The sequence below is a fragment of the Bufo gargarizans genome, chromosome 1 (assembly GCF_014858855.1).
Source record: "Bufo gargarizans isolate SCDJY-AF-19 chromosome 1, ASM1485885v1, whole genome shotgun sequence".
In the NCBI taxonomy this organism is placed as follows: domain Eukaryota; kingdom Metazoa; phylum Chordata; class Amphibia; order Anura; family Bufonidae; genus Bufo; species Bufo gargarizans.
Window position 1 is genome coordinate 423,752,229 of NC_058080.1, and position 21,529 is coordinate 423,773,757.

Consider the following 21,529-nt stretch of genomic DNA (forward strand, 5'->3'; position numbering starts at 1 on the left):
AGAGGTTCATTCAAGTGTTTTCGATCAGGTATTGAAAACACCTGTGGATGTCAAGGATCAGCAATCAAGCATAATAAGCACCAATTAGGCAGATTTAAAAGGACTGTGATACTCAGCTCCTTCTAGACATTTACTGGTGTGTTTACAAATTTGGTAAAGTCAAGAGAATGGTCCAGGAAGACAAGAGAAGAGGTGATTTATCTTCAAAGGAAGGGCAATGGCTATACGAAGATTGCAAAGATGTTAAACATACCAAGAGACACCATAGGAAGCATCATTCGCAAATTCAAGGCAAAGGGCACTGTTGGAACGCTACCTGGTCGTGGCAGAAAGAAGATGCTGACTTTGACTGCTGTGCACTACCTGAAGCGCAAAGTGGAGAAAAGTCCCCGTGTGACTGCTGAGGAGCTGAAAAAAGATGTGGGTACTGAAGTTTCAGCTCAGACAATAAGGCGCACACTGCGTAATGAAGGCCTCCATGCCAGAACTCCCAGGCGCACCCCCTTGCTGTCTCCAAAGAATAAGAAGAGTCGACAGCAGTATGCCAAAAGTCATGTGGACAAACCACAAAAGTTTTGGTATAGTGTTCTGTGGACTGATGAAACAAAATTAGAACTTTTTGGGCCCATGGATTAACACTATGTTTGGAGGAAGATGAACAAGGCCTATGAAGAAAAGAACACCTTGCCTACTGTGAAGCATGGCGGGGGGTCAATCATGCTTTGGGGCTGTTTTGCTTCTACAGGTACAGGGAAGCTTCATTGTGTGCAAGGTACCATGAATTCTCTTCAGTACCAGGAGATATTTGATGAAAATGTGATGCAGTCCGTCACAAACCTGAGGCTTGGGAGACGTTGGACCTTTCAACAGGACAATGATCCCAAGCATACCTCCAAGTCCACTAGAGCATGGTTGCAGATTAAAGGCTGGAACATTTTGAAGTGGCCATCGCAGTCACCAGACTTAAATCCGATTGAGAACCTCTGGTGGGACTTAAAGAAAGCAGTTGCAGCGCGCAAGCCTAAGAATGTGACTGAACTGGAGGCTTTTGCCCATGAAGAATAGGCGAATATACCCGTAGATCGCTGCAAGACACTTGTCTCAAGCTATGCTTCACGTTTAAAAGCTGTTATAACTGGAAAAGGATGTTGTACTAAGTACTAAGATTGAATGTCACTTGGGGGTTGAATAAAACTGATAATGATGTGAGCACAGAAAATACATTTGTGGTTATTTAATTATAAATGTTATGTTATATTTGTGTGACTTACAAGTGCCTATTTGATTTAATTGTAAACAAGATGACTGAAATGATCAAAATCAATGTCAAACTGGCCAAAACTCTCAATTTCAGTGGGGGTTGAATAATTTTGAACACAACTGTATTGGTAGGATATGCCATCAATGCTTCATAGGTGCAGGTCCCAACTCTGGGACCCACTCTTATTTCTAGAACAGGGCCTCCGACGTGAAGGAGACCATTCCACGAATTCGCAGAATGCTTTCCATCCACTGCTATGGAAGTTCCGAAAATAGTAGAGCGAGCACGGTGAATGGAGAGCACACTTCACATGCAGGGCCACCTCTTCATTAAATGCTATGCAACTTATGGAAATAGCCGAGCCAGTACTCAGCTATTTCTGGAACTCCCGTAACAGCGAATGAAGGGTGGCTATGCTTGCATGGTTTGCTCTACATTCCTTTGGGGAACATGTTCTTGAGATAGGAGAGGGTCCCTGAGGTGGGACCCACATCTATCTGACATTGATCGCACACCCTAGCAATATGCCATCAATATCTGAAATGGGAATACCCCTTTAAAGCAGCATAGCCTCTAGAATAGTCTTGAACTTTGCAGAATATATTTTGTTGTCAATGGGACTAGACACACTCATGTATGGTATTTATTCTCAGTGACATGTTTTAAGGGTATCATTGGCTCTTAGGACATCTGCCATTACTGTCAAATGGCAGAAACATTATGAAAAAACGTTAACGGGACACTTCCATTAAAAATATATTTTTTATTTAAAGGAGGAGACCCACTAATTCTGTCTAAAAGAGAGTGTAAACCTAAACTAGACAGTGTAAATCTCCTCGTCTATTTGTAGAAATCAATTTTTATTTAGAATTGTTTTCTGTGTTTCTTATCTGCAGTTAGATGTACCATGGAACCATGGAAAATGAGAGACAATTAAATACAAAATAGCAGTCAGCACAAATGAAAAAAAAACCTCTTGAATATATAGATAATTAGTTCATTGTTGCTGTGAGGGGAATGTATTATCTGCAAGGTACTCCTCCTTATAAAAGTTAATAGTTCTTGATAAAGAAGCCAACATGCATGCATTGATTAGTGTTCTGTGTGATGCACCAATACTACACTGCAGCACCACTGGCAGAAGCCTTGCTCCCTTTTTTACCCCTTCCGCACTTGCAGCAGCATTGTCTCCCTCCCCATCCCTCCTGCACGGTGCAACCACAAATCCCTCTTTAGAAGTGTCAAACCAATACTACAGTGCAGCTGTAATGAGACGTGGAGGAAGGTAGTGATGGTGTGAAGCTGTAGCCACGGTTAACAGTGGCGGGTTAGGATCTCTAGCAGCGTTATAGGATATGCGAGAAAGCAATGTGAGGTCAGGGCAGGCAGCATTTGTATGTATCAGAGAAGAGCAAGGACACATCTGTATTCTAGTTACAGTTCTCCCTGTGGTAGAACCTGCTGAAGGACAATATTATAAGCACCTTATAGATGGTTGTTAAACAACAGTGACATATTCCCGTTGGATAGGACTGTGTTGCAGCAGATTGCACTGACACGAAAATGGTACTTCATAGTCATTGTTTAATCCACCCTTATGCTAGATAGGTAGAATTTAAGGTGTTATGAGCTTTAACACTATAGAGCTGTGGAATATCACGCTACATATGTAACAGTATAGTTTCTGATCTCCTTAGAGCTTTCAATAAATAATTCATACATTGTATCCGGAGAGACTGTGAAAATATTAAATTTGTATTTTTGAGATGATGAATTTAACATAAACCTTGGACGGAGCTTATTTAAAAAATGTCAAAGTATATTGTTTCTATTGTTACTGCAGAGGTAGGCATGCATGACTGCACCTAGCAAATTAGCTTCTTCTGCAAGTACTTTGTGTATACTGAAATAGTGCAGCAGAAGGGTAGGAAGAGATGTTAGTGATGAGAAATGGTTCTTCATTGCTGGTTCTCTTCCACAAAGGAATACCAAATAGGAAATAGGATTCATATCTGAAGCCTTATGTGGGTAATACAATATTCCCTCCTGTACTATTGCTTTTTTATGTTAAGTTCATTGTGCTTTGCTTTAATGCATTTTGTCATGGTTATTTCCTTTTAATGTTTTTAATATAACAATGTTTTTATTACCCTCCATTTTTTTTATATATATTGCCAATACCCATTTATTTTGCTTGACAGGTTTTTCACGAGTGCTTTTCAAATCCATGCCAGAACAGTGGAACCTGCAAACAAGTTGGAAGTGGATATACTTGCACATGTCTCAAGGGCTACACAGGTAATTAAACATAGGGGCAGATTTACTCATCCTGTAGATGGCATACACTTAGACAGGATGTCTAGATCTGTTCCAAATTTATCACAGAAGTTCAGGCTGGGTGATAAATCTGGTGCACAGATAGGCACTTTAGTTCCATAGTAACTATTGGCTGGCTTAGTTTGCAAAGTAATTTTATGACACAAAATACCACATCTTAGGTCACAACCCCTTTCACAGCCACATCCTTTTCCAGTAAGCCCTTTTTGGACTGGCAGTAGATAACATATTCCTAAATGCCCCAAATTGCACCACATTTTGTAGCAATTTACGCCAAACTCTAGGTGAGGTAAATGAGGTAGAGGCTAACATGTCTTCAAAAAAGAATCTCAGAAATGCTTGGATAAGTAAACACGTTCCAAAGATATTATCGCATAAAATGAGAGGTCAGATCTGAAAAATTGCTAGCTGTCTCATTAGCCCCTTAAAGGGAACCTGTCACCAGTTTTATAGTGTCCTAAGGGCAACATAAATAAGTGACTGATTCTCTTAGCAAAATGCTGGGTCACTTTCTTTAATTGACCCAGTCAATCTGCCAACATCTTGTATTGAAAAGCTCCAGCTCATAATGATGAGTCCTGAATATTCATGAGCTCCTGACTCTCCCCGCCTACCGGCTGCAGATTTACAGTTATTTTCCATATGAATAAGCAGCAGGTGGGCAGGGGAGTGGCTATATCTCTGAATTAAATAAACGCTGGACTCCATGACATCACGCTGGACTCAAATCAGCTCAGGTTCCCTTTAAGGAGCCTGAGATTTTCCATTTTTGCGTTTTTGTTTTTCACTCCCCCCTTCCCATAGTCCTAACTTTGTTTAGTTGTACTTTCTAATGGCGCCATTTACGGTTGCATACCATGTAGTAGGAAGCGGAAAAAAATTCAAAATGGGGTAGAATTGGGAAAAAACACAATTATGATAAAATGTTTTTATATATTTTTTTACACTGTACATGCGGTAAAATTGACCTGTTATCTTCATTCTCCAGGTCAGTACGGTTACAATGACACCACACTTATATAATTTTTCTTGCGTTCTGATACTGAAATTTTTTTTTTAAAACCTTTGAGGAAAAAAAAAAAATTATAACCATATTTTGACCCCTATAGCTTTTTTGTAGTTATATGTACAGGTCTATGTGAGGGCTCATTTTTTGCGGGACAATCTGTTCTTTTCAGTGATACCAATTTGAAGTGTGTGTGACTTTTTGATCACTTTTTATTAAGAAATTATTGGGTAGTTGAAGTGACAAAAAATGGCAAATTGGCTGTTTTAATTTTTTTCCCGCTACGCCATTTGCCGCATGCCATCAATATTGTTATATTTTAATTGTATGGGCATTTTCGCATGCGGCAATGCCCATGATGTTTATTTTTTTATTGGTTAAGTATTTTATTTAAATTTTATGGAAAGGGGGTGATTTGAACTTTTTTTTTTTTTTATCTTAGTAAAAACTTTTTTCTAAACTTTTTTTTAAGTCACCTTGGGTGACAATAACTGGCAATCATTAGATTGCCCATTGTGTTCATTGATGGCAATATAGCCATCATTGAAGACTTAATTTTCACTATACCAATACAATGCTGCCACCTAGTGGCCTGTCTTGTTATATTCTTGAAATAAGCTCTGAAGCCTGCTTGAGGCTTCGGGCTATTTCAGAAATATAACAGGTTCCCCGATCTCAGTCGGGGAACGCTGTTACTGGAGCGGAAGCGCACGACTTCCGATTCCGAACTGCAAAAATGCAGTGGTCACATGGAAAAAGTAGGCGATCAGACATATGGCTGATCGCATACATGTGCCGCGGATCTCTGCTATTTAAAATAATATAAACCTGGTGGCATTGGCGCCTACTGCACGTGCAAGCGGGCACCATGTTTGGGGACTGGACTTCTGCCGTACATATATGGCGGAGGTCCTTAAGTGGTTAAAGTGTTAATGACACAACCGCCTCTTTATGCAGTGGGTGCTGGCTGTGGGATACAGCTGACACCCACCCACAGTGACTAAGATTGGAGATAATGTTGATCCCAGTCATTTAACCACTCAGATGCTGTAGTAAATAGCGACCACGGCATCTGAGTGGTTAGTCAGAGGAGTTGCTCTCTCTGACCCTAATTGCTCTCCCCACATGTCAAAATCATAGGGTGCCGATCGGTTGTCATGGCAGCCTGGAGCCGCCTGCAGGGCTTAATGGCCATTTTGTCTAATTACTATGTGGTGCTAACCTGTGGAGGGAAGCTCTTTTACATAACATTTATTCTCCCTCACTCCTCCGATGGTGTCGTCTCCGCTGAACTGACGCACGCTGCGTGTTATTCTGCCTCCATTCTGATTGCATGTAGCCAAACAGGAAAAGAAGCGGCCACATCTGGTCGGGACCCAGGAGGAAGAGAACACAGCAGAGCAGCGGAGATGGCAGCATCAGGGGAGCAACGGAGGGTAAGTTCTATGTAAAATAGCATCCCTCCACAGGTTAGCACTGTACGGTAATTAGACAAAATGCCCAGAGAAGAATCCCTCTTATAGGAAGACTTCCCAATCTCCATTAACTGCAATACTATAGTGTCATTTTAAGTGCACAGTGAATGCCATGAAAACAAAAGCCAAAAACAATAGAAGAATTGTGGTATTTTTATTTAAAAAAATCAGTTTCACCCTACAAACTTTTTTTTTTTCACTTTAACCATTACGTGATGTAGTGAATCAGATGGTGGAGTTAACACAAGAATATGTCCCATCAAAAACAAGCCCTCATACAGCTATTTAAATGGAAATGTAAAACAGTTATGGCTCTTGGAAGACAGGTAGTAAATAAACGAAAAATAAAATAATTTATGGCAGGAAGGGGTAAATTAAATTAAATTCGATCATGCCTTCCATAATTTTCATGTAACCTGAATCTCTTCAGACATGCCAGCATCTATCTATTGGAACTCTCAATAATCCCTAGGGCCACTGCTCCTTCGGTGATTTAAGTGATGTCCAATATCTCTGAGCTATGCTGTTGCGCTCTCCAGCTCCAGTGGAGCTCCCCTACCTTTGATGCCCCTACCAATCAGAAGAACACAATGTCCTGATGCAGACAGAATGGTGAGGTGGCTGTTGCATGTATGCTGTTCTCACTATTTAAGTCTATGGGCAGTACAGAAAGAGTTGAGTAGCATGGTCTCCTATGCATTCAGTCTGTGGCCACCTCACCTCAAATGATCCTCATTTTCCCAAAAGATGAGGCCACCACAGGTGGGATACACACTTGTCATAGATTTATGGCATATCATGTGTATGTCTGACATTGAGTAAGATACTGACCACCTAGATGCTGCAAATAACAATAACAATAAAGGGAATCTGTCACTGGGAAATTCACTGTTAAACCTGGTACAATGCCTTGTAATGCTAGCTCAGCTGAATCTAAGGACATCTTTCCATAAGTGATCTGTTGCTTAATTCTGGAGAGAAAAAGTACTCCATATGTAAATGAGAAGCTAAGTGCACCAAGACTGAGCTGAAGTCACTCTGTGTACCCTTGTTCCTCCTGCTTTCTCTGCCAGCCCCTCCATCTCCTTCTTGATTGATAGGACCAGGTTCTTAGATCATATTACCTGAGCCTATCAATCAAGAAGAAAAGAGTGGGGCTGGAAGAAGACACAAGAGGAGTAAGGGTGCACAGAATAGTTTGGGCCCACTTTCAGTGCACTTCACTGACCATCTGCATATGAATTAAAAGGACTTTTTCTCCGGAATCAAGCAACAGATTGCTAAGTGAACGGTATTATTATGTTCAACTGAGCTAGCCCTACAAGGTATTGTGCCTTGTTTAGCAGTGAATTTCCTGGTGACAGACTCCCTTTAAAGGGGTTGTCTGAGATTTTGATATTGATGGCCTATCCTCAGGAAAGGTCATTGGTTTCAGATCAGTGGGGGTCCAACGCCTGGAGCTGTTTGAAGAGGCAGTGACGCTCCACAGTCTCTTACTAGGTCAGTGACGTCACATCCATCGGTCACTTGGCCTATGTGCAGCTTATTCCCATTCAAGACTGTGAGGGGCCACAGCGCTCATCGTGTCTTCAAACAGCTGATATTTGGAAGTGGCAGAAGTCAGACTCCGCCGATCACATACTGATGTCCTATCCCAAGGATAGGCCATCAATATCGAAATCCTGGTCAGCTCCTTTAAGTCTGTCATACTTATATTATCTGAGGTTTTGCAATTGCAGGTCCCTTGGCCTTAGTGTAAGGCCATCCTGAATGAGAAACAAGCCACAAGCAATAATTATTTTAGGACATTGTAGAGATTATTGTCATCAAAGGGAACATTATTCTTTTACATACATTGTTATGTGAAGAACAGATGGTAGAAAGACATTTTTAGTGATGTCACCATTAGTAATCTGCCTCCAGAGATGATGGTTGGCAGATTTATTACATGCTTATAATAATACCTTTTTTTCACTCCACTTCTCCTACCTTTACATCTATTGTCATTGAAACAAATGATAATTCACAATTGAAATAGCCAAGAATAAATAACGTGTGCAGCATTTATTGTTAACTTCCAGCAAATAACTGTTATTGTCCCCTAGCTGCCAAGTGCAGTTTCTATTTAACTGGAATGAGACATTTGTTCATAACATTTAGTAGGAAGTAGGTATCCTCTTATAGCAGCATAATATGCATCTGCTTATGTGATTTACTAATCTGCTTTCAGGTACAAAGTGTGAAATTAACATTGATGACTGCAAATCCATGCCATGCAGAAACAACGGAATTTGTAAGGATGGGGTTGGAAAATTTGAATGTCATTGTCCCGCTGGCTTCAGAGGTAAAACATAAAATCTACTTCTGTAGTAAATAAAAAGCAATGTGGAATTAGGTCATTGGTGTGATTTCCAGTACATTTTGGGCATCTTAACTTTCTGCATAATTAAAAAATAAGTAGTTTTCAGTAAATGTACATCATGTAAACTAATGGTCCACAGCATGTGGCTCAGGGGCCTGCAATACCATTCTTTAGACGCCCCAACCATCAGGGCAACAAAAGGAGGATGGTGAAGCTTTGTGAGCTTTAAACACTGGCATAACTTGAGACTCTTGGGCCCCAAATAAAACTTTGTAACAAGGACCCCCTATACCATGTGCCACATATAAAACTATTGTCTTCTCATGTGACCTTTGGGCCCCTCAGGAATTAGGGCGAGTGTGGCTGCAGCTTCTGCAACCCTTATAATTATATTCCTGGTTCAGTTTTAAGAAACAGAAAGGAACAATCCAGGCACATATGAAATCTATTGCAGACCATGATTGGTTTTCTGCTTGGAACTTATTGAATCTCAGAGTCATGAACATCACCCTGAGGCTCCACACCAGGCCTAACAAAGTATACACATTTTATCCTGATTGTTCCTCTTTAAATGGGAATATGAAACATGTACGGCAAATCCACATATGATACAATATATATCTGAGCATTCCAGAGAGAAAGGGATAATGTTAAGAGTTAGGCATGCAAGTGTATGGTTCTCTCCATTGTACTTTATGTGACTCTAAACCTCCATTCTAAGGCATATCCATAAATGTGCCATTACTTACCTGGAGCACTGTGGCTAATGGATCCGCTCTACGCTAGGTGAAGTGGCCTCTGGCTACCACATCCAAGCAGGGACTAAATGGCTCTACCTCTGGTGCAGGATACTACATAGAGTAGAAAACAACAAGAATTTGGTAGATCTAAACTTCAAACTGCTATAGCACTAGATGAAAACTATGAAATATACTGTATTCTGTATTAGTCAATCAAGTGATCATGTGAAAGCTTTGTTGTAAATATGGAACACTGGTTGCCTATCTCACTAATGAACTAATTTCTTTAAATCCTTCTTTTGAAAGGTTCTTTATGCGAAGAGAACATTAATGAATGTATTTCTAGTCCATGTAAAAATGAGGGCACGTGCATAGACAGTATAAACATGTATCACTGCCGATGTGCAAATGGATTTCTTGGTAAGTTTCAAAATGTTTTCCTTTCAGTAATGAATACAATTGATTGTATATCCACAATTCAGAAACACACACTATATGGGCAGAAGTATTGGCACAGCTATACATTACATCTACTGGAACTTTTATGACATTCCATTCTGAATCCATGGACATTAATATGGAGTTGGTGCCTCCTTTGCAGTTAAAACAGCTTCCACTAATCTGGGATGAATTTCTACAAGGTTTTGGAGTGTGGCTATTGATTTTTTTGCCCTTTTATCTAGAAGAACATTTGTGAGGTCACACACTGATGTTGGACCAGAGAGCCAGGATCGCAATCTCTGTTCTAGTTCATCCCAAATGTGTATGATGAGATTGAGGTCAGGGTTTTTTGCCGGCCAGTCAAGTTCTCCCACATCAAACTCACTGAACCAGTACTTTATAGACCATACTTTGTGTGGAACCGAAAGTGGCTTTCCCCAATCTGTTCCCATAAAGTTGGAAGTATACAATTGTCTAAAATGTCTTAGTATGCTGAAGCATTAAGATTTCCCTTCACCGAAACTATAGGACTTAGGTCCCTGAAAATCAACCACATAGCATTATCCCTCCTGTATGTTCGTATTAATCACTGTTGTACACAATAATTGGATTACTCGTTAGAGTGAGATTAGTCTATTTTTTTTTCCAGCCAATACAAGACTAAGGTGGCCATGTATGTTGCGAAGTACGCCACTTTTTGGTGTACCTTTGTTGCAAATTCAGTTGCAAAGTTCCCACTCAGTCCACTTTTAAGAGGTGGACGTTCCGCCCAGCCTGTCTCATTTATTATTTTCTACGCCTGTCTTAGTAAATGTCCCTATAAGTGTTTAAACTTGTGAGGCATGAAGTGTACAGAGCCCTGTAGTACCTCAGTAAGTCTCTGATTTCACATGGAGGATTTTTTCAGAACAATGCCATCAACCAGATGCCACATTAGGGACATATTCTACCCTAAAAGCATATAACAATTATATGATAGCAATCAGACATGTTTGCTTGATTGATATGCACCTGTGATTATGATGTACTAATCTAAGTTTTCTTGTAGTAGCCCTCCTTTCAAGTAAGGAACTGTTTTTGTGAAAGTGTGTGAAACTCCAACAAGTTCATCAGACTCTGAGGGATAGCCGGCTTTCATTCATCCAACCATGCTCCTATGGGTCACTGGGAGGCAACTTCCTACCACAGAAAAAGACTGTGGTTGCACCAGTCACTTTGTTTCTGTCTTGTGTCTCCGTCAGCATTCGTGGCCACTCTGACACTATCTTTTGCACACTTTCCCAACTACACATGGCAGCAGGCAAATAATGTGCACTTTGCCCAACACTCCATGGCCATGATGTGGCAAACACAGTCCAGTCTCTAGCCTTTCTTAGGAGGTGAACTGTGTCTTGGACAACTCACTTTTTACTGGCAACAGCAGCAGTGCAGCAATACATTGGTCAAAGTAAATTTTCACTAATTCATCATATCTTTACACAGGTCAACTGTAACTGGTAATACCTGAACCCATTATTGCTCACAGGAGGAGGGATTAGCCAGTCTGCCCACTTAATAGGACTGGAATTTACTGGCCTTATGCTCCTAAGTAACCAGTCTCTCACTTTTGATTGCCATTCACTCTGTTTCTAACCTCTGGGCTGGAGTTTCCAAAGCACACTCTGAACCAGCAATGTCTGTTAGGGCTCATGCACGCGAGCGTATGTATTTTGCGGTCCACCAAAAATATGGATGACGTCTGTGGGCATTCCGTATTTTGCGGAACGGAACAGCTGGCTTCTAATAGAACAGTACTATCCTTGTCTGTAGTAATGCAGACAGTAATAGGACATGTTCTATATTTAATTTTTGTGGAACAGACATACAGAAATGGAATGCACACGGAGTAACTTCCGTTTTTTTTTCTGACCCATTGAAATTAATGGTTCCACATATGGTCTGCAAAAAAAAAAAACACGAACGGATACAGAAAGAAAATACGTTTGTGTGCATGAGCCCGTACAGTTTCTCACTGACTTTACCTAATGCTCACCAGGTTTTCCTTCATAACAACACTCAGGCCTTGCTGGATAACACCCCTCTGGCAATTTGGATTCTCAGTTCTCCTTCTATAACGCACACTGGCAGTCTCATTAACCGTTTTATTTTGAGCAATAAACACAGGCACCTCATGTGGTCAACCTGCATATGCACGCTCTGACACCAGACAATGTCATTTTAAGAATGTCCTTCCCACCTGCATTGTGACTAGTGTTAAGCGAATTAAAGTCCACAAAGTAAACTTTAATCCACATTTCTGGATAAATTTGATTCACTGTGAAGCCGAATTTCCTCGTGCTTCGTGGTAGCGAATCAATTTTACCTGAAATAGTGTAAAAAAGCAAAAAAATTAATAAAATTATTTACCTCATTAATTTGCCAACGGGTGCACAAACAAAGTGGGAGCAAAACATAACATTACATACACATGAAATTGACATCTGGCAACAATAATGTTTATTAAAGCAATATACATACCATTTTAAGTGGTTAATATGAGAATTAACCATTTACAACGTGAACACAGCTTGCTCTGCCACTCGCTTATTATCCCAGATTTTATACAGAGGCGCAGGGGGTGTTTCATTTCATGTATGCTTACTTGTGAAATAATATTCTCTATCGCATGTCATATTATGGAGATATTCTCACCTAGATGAATTTCCTACACGGAGGCGCCATACAGCAGCACAAACAATGCCTACAGGTCTTTCTTACAAACCTTTATGGACTATATGTGCTGCCATAAAAGGCGTTGTGTGCATGAGCCCTCACACTTTCTTGTCTGGGAGTGTATGTTGCCATTCTGATTCTTGATTACATTAATCTACATAGGTTTGAGGTGCAGAGGTAATACTCGTTGGAGGAGGATTTACTCTGTTCTATTTCAGCAAAAAGCTGAATAAAAAGGAGTAAAAACAATAAACCCAGTCAGATGGAGATGGTGAACTCATAATGGCAGGATGATATACTCATACATCGTGGGATGTGCTCTTGGCACTGACACCTTTGCTGGAATAACATAGCTGACCCAGCTGTGCAGTCGGTACTCATATGTCTGATCAAAAGCTGCACAAGGATCTGAAATAATTCTTTGTCATAAGCGAGAAAAGCTAAAATATAAAATGTAAAATCTGAAAGTTCTTTGGCTGGAGAATGTTCATTAATGGATGCACGCAAGTTGACAGGCTCTGAAATAAATCCTTTTTGACTTTTGAGACATCTTGTGGTGGAGTAATGAATTGACTTTCTATTAAACCTGTTCAATTCGTTTCTGAATGTATTTAGAATTCTGTACCAAATTGGCTGCTTCATCATGGATCCAAGGCAGCATACAGGCAGGGTGTGTTAGTAACGGTAGATTGAATGAGAATATAGAAACTGCTCTTGTGACCAAAATGTCATATCAAGTACAGTTTAAAACATGACTTTACCAGAAGTATAAACACCTAGGATAATGGAGCAATGGCTCAGGTACGGTGTTTATGTACTATATATTAAATATTATATGTAATATATTCATGTGCTTTAGGTTTTCTTTACATATCATTTATTGGTGGTTCTAAAAGGAATGCACCAAAATGCAGAAAAACTGCTCCAAAATCTTAATCTCAGGTCACAAAGGCAGCTGCAGTATTTACTGCCTTAAAATGATACACCTAGAGCATACTATATTTTTCGGGGAAAAAATAAACGCCACAGGAGACCAAAATACCAAGAAAGAGCACAAAAAATATAGTCACTGTTGCCTTGTAGAGCTAAGGTTCTGGATTCGAATCTGACCAACAGTTGCACTGAGTATCTTCTCCTGTGCTTGTGTTTCTTCCAACTCTCCAAAAATGAAAATTATAAATAAAAAAAAATGAAGGCTAATTATGGAATATGTAAGTGCTATATAAATGAAAAAAAAATTTGGGAGATGCTCTTTAATAGTGGTGCACTGTACTGGTATCTCACTCTAACAGGACATATGCCATACTGGTGAATAAAGTGGTGGAAAACATCATATTATTTTCCCTACTACCATCATACATCTAGCTGCTGTGCTTTTGGCAGCCAACAAATATTAATAAGCTGGTCTTATGTCTGTGTGCGGCTCTGTGCACATCTCATGGATGCCGATGCCAGGCCTGTAGGTGTCAGCATACTTTTGTTTTATTCTTGCTGTATAGGAAAGCAGTTTGCATCCTGTACATTCAGGGGCATAGCTATAGGGGGTGTAGAGGTAGCAGTCCCTACTAGGCCCAGGAGCACGGGGGGATCCAAAGACCCTTGTGCCACATAATAAGACACCGGTATTATAGAAAGTGCATGCTGGTCAAGTTACACCTCTGGCTGGAGGGAAGGGGTCAACAATTTGGCATTTTGGTGCCATTTAAATTTTTACCTCAGGCAGCACGAAGGCTATGTGCTCCCCTGCCCCGGGCCACAAAGCACTGAGGGATGAGAGGCCCAAGCTGAAATCTTACCCCAGGGCCCAGGAGCCTTTAGCTATGCCCCTGTGTACATGTATTTTTTCTTTTTACAATGAGAGTCAATGAACAACATATGTCACAGCCTTCCATTGGAGGTATATATTAGAAAATACTGCAATTTTTAGTATAGAGAAAGTCTGATCTGAAGAGAACCTAATAGAAAAAAAAAATCAAATGTGTAGTGGAAGCTATAGACTGATGATTAAAAGATGCTCTGCTTGATCAAGTATACTTCAAAAAGAACATTTGCATTTTATAGTTCATTCTTTCATTGCCCACAGCACTGAAGAGCATCCCATGGTGGTACACTGACTACAGTATATCAATCTACATTAACTGACGTCAAATGTGGCCATATTATACTTGACTGACCTGTGCACACTACATTCATGGGTTTTTGTTTAACCCCTGCTTTGTATTCATTACCGTTCTTCTCGCTCTGTTATTAAGAACCCTCTAGTGAGAAGAAAGGGCCTGTATCTGCTGCTAGTTTCCTTCTCATACTTAATAGGATAACAACCTGTTACTGCTTCGAACAATGACAATGGGATGTTCTGCATATATAATATCTAAAATGTAAGACATCCAGCTGACGAGGACATTAACCAGGTCACCTTGGCTAATATCAGCTTTCTTTTATTCCTAAGCATTTGGTTTTATATAATGTTGGCTTCATGTCGGCGCTGCTGTCTATGCACAGTGCATTCCATCAACAATCATAAACGAGTTAATCTTTTTTGATTTTCACGGGCTAAGAAAAAGAAAAAAAAAAGAATAATATCCTGCAGATCTAGCCGGTCTCAGCGCTTTGTCTACGGCACCTGCAGAGAACAGTAAATGCCAATTTTCTCAGCACCATGGCTCACTGCAGATGTCTATTGTCTGCTCTCAGCAATAATCCACCTCAATATCAAAGAAGATAGTGATTATGATCCCATGGAATTCCCTGCTAGAAGGCTACTTATTAGATGATATTGCATGCTTCAAGTGACCTTGGATTGCATTAAGTAGTCTTTATGTACTGTTATGATCAGCACAAATAACAACAGCTCTTCATGTTTCTGCCTTGGTTTTCTATAGTCAGAAAGTCGGTCATTGATGGTCCTCTTTCATACAATACACAAGCAGTACATATAATTTTGGCCAAACACATGTGAAAGGAGTTAAGGGGAATGAAGCTTTAGCTTACACATGTATCCTCATGCTGTTCTATAGCCTTGTGTACCGTAGAGGCAAGTAACAGTCTCGCTTGTTGTTTCCTCACCCATCTATGGAGAACCTACTCGAGAACTGCTCATGAGCATAGGCAATGGTTAAAACTAAGACTAGGTTCATTATTGGTGATGCACATTTAGTGTGTCTACTGGAAAAGCTCTATAGCTGTCTATTGCGTTACATTAAACACATGGAGCCTAAAGGAGTGCACATTTTCAACGTCCTTCGGAGGCCGTGAACGTGATGTCTAATTCCTAGCTTTCTGCAAAAAAGCATTGTAGGGGGAAAGTGACTAACATTGAAGGAACTTAGTCTGATGGGGAACACAGGGTGCATTGCCAGTACCATAGCAGAAAACTGTGGGCATTCTGGCTGGTACTAGGGAACTGATTGGTTGCCATTGTCAAGGGGTAACAAAAAGTGTACTCTGTGAGTCACATCCTAGAAAGGTATTCCAGTGGGTAAAATGTATTTAACTATGTCCCTCTAAGAACTGCAGGCAAGAAATGAACAATGCTCATCTATGGGTGATTTCTGTTCCTGTTAATGAAAAAACATAGTCCTTTTCTTTACTGTATATCTCAGTACAATAAAGGCAACACTATTTAATGCCATTAGGCCAACAGTGCGGAGATGAGAGTTGTCGTTGGGTTTAATTCACAGAGTTTTCTATAGGACCGCAAGTATAAGTCAACTTAAAGAGGTCCCACATATGTCAGAAATCTAGAAATTTGAAAAAAATTGAAGTACTTAAATTCTCTTGCTATCCTAATTCCCCCGATCAGGCCTATATACAAGCCAGGTTTCAGTGACTTTGTATATATATTGCTGTGTTGTACAGTCGCTGCTACATCATGTTACAACTGACAGCGATTAGATGACACATCCAGGTAACATTGTGTCAATATGGAAGCAAATTCACTGTGGCCAGATCTATTTGCCTATTATAAATTTCAGCTATTGGGGAAAACTTAATCTTGGACAATTATAGAATAACTTTAATCCGCAGACGGTAGAGCAACCGGTGCTGGCACATGGCACATTCAGCCTCGCTGCATCTGTGATGGATACTGAGGGACATTTATCAAGACTGCCATTCCCAAACACCAGTCTTGATCCCTGTGCACCAGAATGAGATGCACCTAATTTAACTTAGAGGCAGATGGCAGATCTCTGGTGGTTCGTGTGCCAGAAACTGAAATCTACATCAGCTAGGGGCTGGTCTAGACTTCAGCTATAACTTATGCCAATTTCTGGCATGTTAGTAAATAGAGTGGGCCACTCCTTTTATCGTCACTTTTGGAAAGTGTCAAGAAGCACAAGATGTAGCAAATTATGTTACAAATATGGCATGCAGTGTAATTAGCTACTTTTTTAGACCACAAAAGTGTATATAGTGGTGGGGGCCACTGACACCCTTCACTATTTGTGTGTTAATCCGTTCAATCTTTTTGATTTTTTTCCAGGTACAAATTGTGAAATAGAAATAGATGAATGCCTGTCAAAGCCTTGTGTAAACAACGGTGAATGTAAGGATCTGAAGGGAGATTTTCAATGTGTGTGCCCCCCCGGATATACCGGCAAACAATGTGAACAAAATATTGATGATTGTCAAAGTGGACCCTGCAAGAATGGAGCCTCTTGTACTGATGGAATTAACAGCTTCAGGTGATAAAACTTCACAATATGTTTGCTGAAGAATATTTGATTGTCCATAGGAAAGGAAATCACTCTCGTATTTAACTATAATAAAGTCACAGGATAATGGACAATGATGTGTGAAAAGTACATTGTAGAAAGGGCACATATAAACAGTACTATAAAATGTGTGGCAGCGAGACATTTCATTTTTTCATCCATAATAAAGCCATAAAGGATCATTATGTAGGAGCCTAGAAATGCTCACACATGACTTGTGGATGATTCGAACAGATTGGCTTTATTTAGGGCTGAATTACATATGATATAAAATATAGAGTCATAGCTCAAATTTTTTTGAGTTTAAACTTTAGTTCAGCGCAGTTCACATGGGTGTGTATTTCTGTTCTGTTTGGATTATGGTGTGCACAACTATTTTGGTGCCTTTATAGAAACCTGACTAATACCATTAAGTTGGGGGATCTATTTGAATATGTATCTGTTATACTAATTAAGAGTGGGAAACATGATGGTGGTTTGAACAGAGCTAGAGTCATACAATGAAAGTTTAAAGTGCACCTACTCTTTCAGATTACTTTTCAGAATTAGATGTCATATGTGTGCGTATAGCTAATGATACTATAGCTGGCCATTACAAGATTTGGATCCTTCAATTTTAGCAGTTTACCTTTATGAAGGTTCCAGCTCTAACTGTCAGTTTTCCTTGAGCTAGTAGGCAGAGGTTAGCTGCTACAATGTCTCCTATACACTCCACACAGAATGTAGAGGAGATTATGCTCCTCTAGAACTGTCTCTTTTATGTGCAGAGACACAGAATAGCATGGAATAGAGAAATTATGAGCAGTATAGACATGTAACCAGTAACTATGAGACTATTATTTATTTTATGGGTTAGAATTGATCGAATGGTTAGGTTAATTTTTGAACACTACCTATGTACTTATCCAAATGTTGGTCTGATTTCACTGTGTCTTTATCTTCACTCATATACCTGAACATAATCAGAATGGACATAATAATCAGCACTAATAATTTTTTGTAAATCAATTACTCAGCAGGAAGTATCCACATGCCGGTATGCATTAGTAAGTGCTACGTGTTTCACCTGTATTTACTGTGCAGGACAACAACAAAAATCACATAACTACCAAAGTGTGCATGAATAATGGTCATAGGGAAAATTATTTCCTCCTAATTAGTAAATTATCTATGTCCCTTTTTTCAGCATCCAAAGTCTGTTCATTTTTGCATGAGGATATACGTAATGTATATTTTTATAAAAATGCTGTGTTTTTATACTTTTCTCTAGGTGTACATGTAAGGATGGCTTTATTGGAAAGCTCTGCGAAGTCAATGTTAATGAATGTGAATCCAATCCATGTCTTAACCAGGCTAAATGTACGGATGGCATTAATTCTTACACTTGTAAATGTGCGCCAGGATATTCAGGAAGCAGGTGTGAAACAGGTATTACCTAATGTATTATTGAAGATAACATACTGTATTTAGGGTTAGTCTACACAAAAACTATGGAGGTGAGATACTAAGCAAAATGAGTCAGAATTCTGTTGCAATCTGCACCAAAAAACTGGCGTTCATGCTTTGCATCACATTTATTGTTTTATATACTTTTTTTAACTTGCCTGTAAAAAAGGGGTGTGGCTTAGTAATAAAGGGGCAATGTCTATCAGAAAGGAGAGTGACTTAAACGGGTTGTCCACTCTTTACTCTTGATGACCTATCCACAGTATAGAGTTCCCATTTATTTCTATTGGACAACTCCTGTCAGGACAAAGGCATCCAATAGAGGTGAATGGGAACACCATACTTGTAATTACAATGCAGGTAAATTACAGGTAAACAAACCCGTGAAGGCATCGCTGCCTTCTCTTCATGCAGCTGATCAGCAGGGATGCCTGGTGTCAGACCCCCGCTGATCTGATATTGATGACATATCCTGAGGATATTGATGAAATATACAGGTCCTTCTAAAAAAATTAGCATATTGTGATAAAGTTCATTATTTTCTGTAATGTACTGATAAACATTAGACTTTCATATATTTTAGATTCATTACACACAACTGAAGTAGTTCAAGCCTTTTATTGTTTTAATATTGGTGATTTTGGCATACAGCTCATGAAAATCCAAATTTCCCATCTAAAAAAATTAGCATATTTCATCCGACCAATAAAAGAAAAGTGTTTTTAATACAAAAAAAGTCAACCTTCAAATAATTATGTTCAGTTATGCACTCAATACTTGGTCGGGAATCCTTTTGCAGAAATGACTGCTTCAATGCGGCGTGGCATGGAGGCAATCAGCCTGTGGCACTGCTGAGGTGTTATGGAGGCCCAGGATGCATCGATAGCGGCCTTAAGCTCATCTAGAGTGTTGGGTCTTGCGTCTCTCAACTTTCTCTTCCCAATATCCCACAGATTCTCTATGGGGTTCAGGTCAGGAGAGTTGGCAGGCCAATTGAGCACAGTAATACCATGGTCAGTAAACCATTTACCAGTGGTTTTGGCACTGTGAGCAGGTGCCAGGTCGTGCTGAAAAATGAAATCTTCATCTCCATAAAGCTTTTCAGCAGATGGAAGCATGAAGTGCTCCAAAATCTCCTGATAGCTAGCTGCATTGACCCTGCCCTTGATAAAACACAGTGGACCAACACCAGCATCTGACATGGCACCCCAGACCATCACTGACTGTGGGTACTTGACACTGGACTTCAGGCATTTTGGCATTTCCCTCTCCCCAGTCTTCCTCCAGACTCTGGCACCTTGATTTCCGAATGACATGCAACAGTCCAGTGCTGCTTCTCTGTAGCCCAGGTCAGGCGCTTCTGCCGCTGTTTCTGGTTCAAAAGTGGCTTGACCTGGGGAATGCGGCACCTGTAGCCCATTTCCTGCACACGCCTGTACACGGTGGCTCTGGATGTTTCTACTCCAGACTCAGTCCACTGCATCGCAGGTCCCCCAAGGTCTGGAATCGGTCCTTCTCCACAATCTTCCTCAGGGTCCGGTCACCTCTTCTCGTTGTGCAGCGTTTTCTGCCACACTTTTTCCTTCCCACAGACTTCTCACTGAGGTGCCATGATACAGCACTCTGGGAACAGCCTATTCGTTCAGAAATTTCTTTCTGTGTCTTACTCTCTTGCTTGAGGGTGTCAATGATGGCCTTCTGGACAGCAGTCAGGTCGGCAGTCTTACCCATGATTGCGGTTTTGAGTAATGAACCAGGCTGGGAGTTTTTAAAAGCCTCAGGAATCTTTTGCAGGTGTTTAGAGTTAATTAGTTGATTCAGATGATTAGGTTAATAGCTCGTTTAGAGAACCTTTTCATGATATGCAAATTTTTTTGGATAGGAATTTTGGGTTTTCATGAGCTGTATGCCAAAATCATCAATATTAAAACAATAAAAGGCTTGAACTACTTCAGTTGGTGTGTAATGAATCTAAAATATATGAAAGTCTAATGTTTATCAGTACATTACAGAAAATAATGAACTTTATCACAATATGCTAATTTTTTTAGAAGGACCTGTATATCCGTAATCTCATCCCGCAAAAAATTAGACCTTACCTAAGACAATAGCCCCCCAAAAAATAAAAAAAAACTAGACAGCCCAATGATGCAACAGATGAATCATCCAGCACCAGCCACTGTGATAAATCTGGCACATCTGCTTTTTGTACTAATCCATAATGGACCCACAATCTAATTTGCATTTGAACAGTGTGTTACTTTCTGATATTATAATAGGAAAAACTATAGAGAATCATACGAGCATACATTTCACTAGCAGCATACACTATTAGTGACTTACAGTAACTTTATATTTTCAGGTTTTACTTACTACCAGCTGGTTTGACAATTGCTCTCCAGCATCTGGATGATCTGGCTGGTCAGAAGGTCTTGCAGTTGGTGTGAATTATAAAATTGCTGATTAATCATGTCAAGTCACATTGATAATTCATAGTCACAAATATATGAGCGTGGTTGTTGCTACTGTATGATTGCACATTTTTATACATTTTGTTCATTTTTGCTAATGGGTCCAGATGGCTAAGTGATTTAAAGCAGTGGAAAAAGAAGGTCCTAGGGGAAAACGAAAAACAATGTATGTAGATGCTGAGTTTCTAGATTTATTTGTGCCCCTGACATATAATTCATTTTAGCTCATGGCTCCTCATTATTATTATTATTATTTTTGTTTCCTTTTTACTGTTATTTTAAAGTATTAAGCTTTACTTGTTATGACACGTCACAGTGATCTGTGAAGCTCTTTGGCTCTGCATCCTTCATTTGGAGCTACTATGCAGAATGTGATTGAGACGGTAGAAGGTTATATCTGGAGCTTCTGATGCCATCGACAGCCTAGATTCATTTACTGCAGCCCCATGACTCTTTAGATGGCCACTATTCCTAGCTGCTATTAGTAGCTTAGAATTCATAGCTACCCTAAAACCACTAAAAGTAATATATGGTCAGAAAATGACCTATTGTTAAAATCAAGT

General features: G+C 39.9%; 1 protein-coding gene across 3 annotated transcripts in view; it reads left to right on the forward strand.

Moving 5' to 3' along the window:
• SVEP1 (sushi, von Willebrand factor type A, EGF and pentraxin domain containing 1) overlaps nucleotides 1-21,529 on the forward strand; it is a 250,409-nt gene that overhangs the window by 50,701 nt on the left and 178,179 nt on the right. For all 3 annotated transcript variants that reach the window (XR_006387049.1, XM_044271731.1, XM_044271743.1), the window contains exons 5-9: nucleotides 3,463-3,559; nucleotides 8,310-8,423; nucleotides 9,488-9,601; nucleotides 16,818-17,019; nucleotides 18,320-18,477. Coding sequence is in view for 2 of the 3 variants with exons in the window: in XM_044271731.1 (XP_044127666.1) it covers nucleotides 3,463-3,559; nucleotides 8,310-8,423; nucleotides 9,488-9,601; nucleotides 16,818-17,019; nucleotides 18,320-18,477 (685 nt within the window). In the remaining variant the exon portion in view is untranslated. The remainder of the gene's footprint in view (nucleotides 1-3,462; nucleotides 3,560-8,309; nucleotides 8,424-9,487; nucleotides 9,602-16,817; nucleotides 17,020-18,319; nucleotides 18,478-21,529) is intronic.